The 6,734-nt window shown below is 37.7% G+C and overlaps 1 protein-coding gene across 1 annotated transcript; it reads right to left on the reverse strand.

Annotated features, from left to right (window-relative positions):
• Positions 1–5,842: 5,842 nt before the first annotated feature.
• On the reverse strand, positions 5,843–6,205 carry LOC122738407 (small nuclear ribonucleoprotein Sm D1-like). The gene is given in 2 exon segments (XM_043980452.1): positions 5,843–6,000; positions 6,124–6,205. Coding segments are annotated over 2 exon segments (240 nt in total).
• Between the last annotated feature and the right edge of the window lie 529 nt (positions 6,206–6,734).

The raw sequence follows: 6,734 nt of genomic DNA on the forward strand, positions 1-6,734 counted from the left end.
GTCTCTGGTTCCAGATTTGAACTCATCTCTCTCTCTCTCTCTCTCTCTCTCTCTCTCTCTCTCTCTCTCTCTCTCTCTCTCTCTCTCTTTTTGGTGAGGCAATTGGGGTTAAGTAACTTGCCCAGGGTCACACAGCTAGTACGTGTCAAATGTCTGAGGCCGAATTTGAACTCAGGTCCTCCTGAACCCAGGGCCAGTGCTTTATCCACTGCACCACCTAGCTTCCCCTGAATTCATCTATTCCTGACTTTAGGCCTAGGGCTTTATCCACTGTGCCACCCAGTTGCCTGTCAGAGTATAAAAAGACACCAGCAGTCAAGAAAGTTGGGCTAAATCAAAGAAGATGAAGTGTAATAGGGATAAATATAAGACCATACACATGAATTCTTTTTTGGGGGGTGGGGGGCAGGGCAATGAGGGTTAAGTGACTTGCCCAGGGTCACTTAAGTATCAAATGTCTGAGGCCGGATTTGAACTGAGATCCTCCTGACTCCAGGGGCTGGTGCTTTATCGACTGCACCACCAAGCTGCCCCCCCCCACACGAATTCTTAAAAGATCAACTTTGTAAATACAGGCTAGGATAGACATTAGTTTATATAAAAAAGATCTGAGAGTTTTAGTGGGCTTCAAACTCAGTATGAATCAACATTGGGGCACAGCAGCCCAGAAGGTTAAGGTTGCATTGATAGTATATGCTTAATATATCATAATAAAGGAGGTGATAGGCCCACTGTATTCTTTTCTGGTCAGGCCACATCTGGAATATTTGTGTCTTATTAGGAGGCAGCTAGGTGGTGCAGTAGACAAAGTGATGGTCCTGGAATCATTGTGAGGACCAAATGAGATAATATATGTAAAGGGCTTAGCACAGTGGTTGACACATAGTAGGCACTATGCTTTTGTTTTTATATCACCTCCATTTCCCAAATGTATTCTTCCCTCATTCTTATAATAAAGAACAATAAAAAAGTTTAGAAAAATGAGCTAGTATATCAAAAAAGTCTGTAATGTAGGATGATTGATACTTTATGCATATATAATGAAAACAACCATTGGGCCCTTGTCTCACACCTGTGCAGAGAACCACAGGAAGTTTAGGGAAGCTAGGTGGCTCAGTGGATAGTGCTTGGCCTGGGGTCAGGAAGAACTGAGTTCAAATCTGTCCTCAGACATTTCCTAGCTGTGTGACCTTGGGCAAGTCATTTAACCTCTATCTGCCTTAATTTCCTCATCTGTAAAATGGGGTAATAACAACCCCAGTTACTAGCCTTGTATAAGGTGCTTAGTATAGTGTCTGGCACATAGTGCTATATAAATGTTAGCTATGATTCTTCTTATTAAGTATGGGTCCCACATTTTAAGAAAGATATTGACAAGTAAGAATGTTTCCAGAGAGTCCATATCAAAAAGGATTGGTTGAGTTAATCATTGGGAGATCTTTAACCCAGAAAAGAGAAAACTTTGGGGAACATGACAGTTATCTTCAAGGATGTGATATAGAAGATCAGATTTGTCCTGTTTGGCCCCACAGAGCAGAATTAAAGCAATTGCTTTACAAAAAGGTAGATGTCAGATTATTATAATGGAAAACTTCATGACATTTGGTACCACCCAGAAGTAAAATGTACCCACCTGGTATACCTCCCAAATGTAATTGTTTTCCCATTTTTGTAGGTCTTTGAGAAGTGACTGGATGAGCATTAGCTAGTAATGTGATAGAGGGAATTGTACATCAGCTACACTTAGAATTGTAGATGGTTTCTGAGGTCCTGTGATTATAATTATATACATGCTGCTGGCACTCAAGTGATTGCCTTGTGAAGTCATAGATAATATTAATTATTATGCACCTCATAAGTGCAATATTAAATATAGAACTAAGGTCTTACAAGAAGACATTTATGGAAAACACAGTTGAAGTCTGATTGAACTAGTCAATTAACAGGATAAATATGAAACAGGGGTTTAAAATGAATACACTCTTGAAATCCTAAAAGGTTTATCAGCTGAGATATTTTTAAAAACTTTTACTTCGATAGAAGTCAGATAGTAATAAAAAGAATGAAACCAGAGTTCTTTACTATCCCACAACAATATTTTTGCTGTTTCCATGGCTCTTTGGGAGTGGAATTTAACACAGGTAGTAATGTCTTCCATCTGGATAACTAAGGGTACTGTTCAATTTAGACTTAACCAGTTCTTTCAAAGAGACACAGTAACATTAACTCCAGCTTGCAGGTTAAAAACAACTGAGGCATAGTGATTGAGAGACTAAGAACTCATAAAATGTGAATGTAAAAGTTAGAATTAGAATTAGAAATTCCATTCCACTGTTGGATTATTGGCCTTAGAGTATAAAATACTGGCTGGTATAGTTAAAAAAAAAAAGGAACACAAAATACAATGACATGATTAAAGAATATACTCCATGCACAAAGCATGCTGGGAATTCCCGTTTCAGTTAATTGGAGATATGTGTGTGCATCCAGGATGGAATAGATTGCAAAGGACCACCATTCATCTTCCTTTCAGCTAAACTGACCCAAGGGATATTTTTTAAAGTTTGCATATAAAAAGGCACAGTTAGTGTAAATTTTCAGTCAGGGATGTTCTATAGATTAGGTGCACAGTGCCCATAATTGCAAATTTACTCCTCTGAGTCTGATGAAGAATCTCATTTTTCAGATCTGCCTTGCAAGTATACTTTTCAAGGCCCTTGTTCTGAGAAGCCAGGCCAACATACATAGGTTTTACCTCAGCACATGGTAATAACATCAGGCACATTTCATTATAAAATAGGAGTCTGAAATTCTTCAAGCCAGAGGTAAAAGAATATGAGGAAAAAGTCTCTGCCAAAGTGGCTCATTCTTCCCCCACTTGGGGGAGAGGGGAGCGGTGAATTCTTTAACAAGAACTTTTAAATCCTACCATCATTTTTGAGTTGGAAAAAAAAGCAAGGGAAACAAAACAATAGAATTTATTTATTTATTTATGGCAGGGCAATGAGGGTTAAGTGACTTGCCCAGGGTCATACAGCTAGTAAGTGTCAAGTGTCTGAGGCTGCATCTGAACTCAGGTCCTCCTGAATCCAGGGCCGGTGCTTTATCCACAGAGCCACCTAGCTGCCCCAAAACAATAGAATTTATGACAAAAGGGAAAAGCTTTTGTATTTCTCCACCAAGATTAACTAATAGAAAAGAGAATCCATTTTACAGGTATCACTGTATAATTGTAAAGTACTTGTTAGATATTGGAAATTTTTCACAAACATGACCACAAAACCCTATCAAGTGAGGCAGTTCAAAAGATACAGCAATTGTTTAGTATGGGAAATGTTCTGGGGTCAACAATCCTGTTTTCCATTTTTGTGGCATTCGAACTCTACTCCAACATCTGCTATCTGAAGACTGGCTTAGACAAATGTACAGGCCTTTTTATCAGAGGGTTGGTCAAAAGTAATGATTTGTTTTTTCAGCCATGGGACTCATGAAGACATAGAAAGTACTTAACTTTTTTTTTTTTTTGACCAACTGAATCACAAGTCTTCTAAGGGCTACTAAAGATTATTTATAATTTGTGTCATTGGGAGTACACATGTCAACGAAACCATGGGTCCTTGAAAATATTGACATAAATATACCTTATGTCTTCACTCAGATTATACCATGATGACTTATCATGGTGTTGGGGTTTCCTTCAGTCCTCAAAAGATAATCCAGGAGAGCCCAGATCTGTCAGGTTCTAACAAGCTGGAAACTCTTCCATTACTGGGTCAGGGGTGGATTCTATTTCCTTTTTTAAGGACTAGTCTAATTAAGATTGAAGATCAACAGGTGAAGAATATTTTCAGCCACAGTTACTCAACAAGACTATCTGCTATCAATAGAATGTAATTTGCTTGATTACAAATAATAACTAGCCTTTAATAGCACTTTAAGCTTTGAAAATCACTTTGCAAATATATCTCATTGAATCCTCAAAATAAACCCTGGAAGGGAGGTCTTATTATTCTTGTATCAAAGATGAGGAAACTGAGGCAGACAGGTTAAATGACTTGCCCAGGATCATATAGCTAGTGTCTGAGGTCACATTTGAATTCAGGTGTTCCTGATTCAGGAATATAAGAAGTTCTATCCAACTCTCTGTCCAGTGGGCCACCTGGCTGCTTCCTTGAGGGCAGGAATCTTTGTTTTGTCTTTGTATTGCAAACACCTAGCATAGAGTCTTGCACAAAGGAAGCACTTAATAAATGATTGTTGAATTGAATTGCATCCATTAAGACAAAGGCAGTTCTATCCTGAAAGGAGTCCCAACATCAATGAAATCATAGTTCTTTGATGTCATAACTGCTTTTTAAAATAGGAGAAATAGCAAATACAGAGTCTAAATCATATAGCTGATAGACAAAATTGAGAATGAAAGAGGGCTGAAGAGTTAAATCACTGAAGTTATTGGGAGGTGCCTATAGAGATATATTAGGTTATGAGACTGTACTGATGAGGTCACTAGGTGGCGCCATAAGGCATAGAGCATTGGATTTGGAGTCAGTACTTCCTGAATTCAAATCCAGCATCAAACACTTTCTAATTATGTGACCCTGGGTAAGTCACTTAACCTGTCTGCCTCGGTTTCCTTATCTGTAATACAAAAATAATAATAATGACTACTCCACAGAGTAACTATGAGGACAAAATGAGATAACATGTAAAGTACTTTTCAAACCTTAAAGTGCTATATAAACATTAGTTATTAATATGCAACCTGTAACAACACTTTCGAAACATAGAGTCATTCAAGTCAATGAAGCATATATTTTAAAATAAAGTAAAACCTCATTAATTTTGGATTCCACTTATTTCAAATTATAATTATCATTAGATGGACTGGACTGAAGTTAACCTTTGCAGTCTCTAAGGACATAGGGCAAATGCATGGTCCAATAAAATTGCCAGGGAGATGTTTAATCTACTGAAGAAAGCAAATGACTTTCAAATGTTTTTTTTTTCTTTAAAGAGTCATTCTGAATTTATATGATAAAGCAGTTACTGATGACCATACATTCTAAAATAAAGCAACAGAATGCAGTAGTATAATTCTGCTGAGAACTTTCATAAACAGTTTTTGAACAGAAAATATGTAACAAAAACTGTTATTATAACAAAGGAAATGAATTCTTCATTTAAAGAATGACTTTCACTTATAGCTTGAAACTTCCCTTATAGGACTATTTGCTATAGAGTGAAATTCACAAGAAAAGATAATCCATTTTGGACATTCCAAGGGGTTTTATTTAGTTTTGGAAATCAAACAGAGCTCATTTCATTTCTAGGTGGTCCCAAAGAAGAGGAAAGGATTATAATGGAGGTTCAAATTCTTCTATGCATACAACATGAAATCACATTTTTTAGGCTAGAAAAAGAACAATTAGAACATGATTAGTTAAGTTAGAATTTAAGTAAGCTGCATTTTGGAACAGCCTTGTAGCAATGCTCAACTGTTTCACATTTGAAACTACTGTATTAATACTGAGAGGAGTAGGGGCAGCTAGGTGGCACAGTGGATAGAGCACCAGCCCTGGAGTCAGGAGGAACTGAATTCAAATCCAGCCTCAGATACTTGACACTTACTAGCTGTGTGACCATGGGCAAGTCACTTAACCCCAATTGCCTAACCAAAAAAAAAAAAAATACTGAGAATAGTATATCTGAGAATACTGAAATCTTAATTGATGATATGTTCCACAGACAACTCTTTCCCACATTCGTTTTTATTAAAAAAACCAATGTTGTAAACAAAAACTCTGCAAAAAATATTTTGACTTTTGGGGCATTTTATAAGTATTTATGGAAGAAGTTGTTGTCCAGGACCCCCTCTTCCTCTGCCACAACTATGTCCTCATCCTCTACCTTAACCTTGGCTTCTTCCTGCAACAGCTGCTCTTTTCTTAGATTTCACCTTTGGTTCAATATCCATAAGGAAAGCATCCAGAGGTAAACTGTTTGGGAGAATGTGGTACTCAATGTCATTTCCTCATATACTCCGTGTTTCCAATTGCATGGGCTCTCTGTTCTTCAGAGTCATTTTCACAGCTTCAGGATGTATATTCATACTGACATCCACACCTGAGATAGTTCTATCTACTTGGGTTCCATTCTTCAATTCAGTGTTTACACTCAGCTTCATAAAAAATCTCACGAGCTTCATCCTTCTTGGTTCTGTCCACGTTTTGGTCTGATAGGGTGCAAACCACAACTGCTAGGGTGTTGACGTGGGCAGAAGGAATGAATGGCTGTTTCCAGTGTTCTTAAAATTCTATTCCTTCATTTGTTCAACCAATACATATTTACTGAGAATTCGCTATGGCAAATCTCTGTACTAAACATTGTGTGGAATTCAGAGATATTCAAGGCATAGCCCTTATCTGCAAGGAGAAGCACCTGTTGTATTATGTACAAAGAATTAATACTCTAACTTAAGGGGGTTTGGGAGATCTATTCATTAAGGTAGGCTCAGTGGAATCTTTGCTTGACAAAAGTTCCTAGATTTTGTCATTGTTACCATAGTCAGATACTCAAAGGAATCTGTGACATCTGTGTGGGTATTTCCTCCCCTTCTCCTATCCCCCATAGAGATTACAACCCTTCTGTGACTGCCCAACTGGTGTGTCTTTTATTCATATCCTCCCATATGTTTGATATGTGTGGTCCACCCAATGTGCTGGAAGTCCTCCTTG

Source organism: Dromiciops gliroides, chromosome 2 (assembly GCF_019393635.1).
Source record: "Dromiciops gliroides isolate mDroGli1 chromosome 2, mDroGli1.pri, whole genome shotgun sequence".
Lineage (NCBI taxonomy): Eukaryota > Metazoa > Chordata > Mammalia > Microbiotheria > Microbiotheriidae > Dromiciops > Dromiciops gliroides.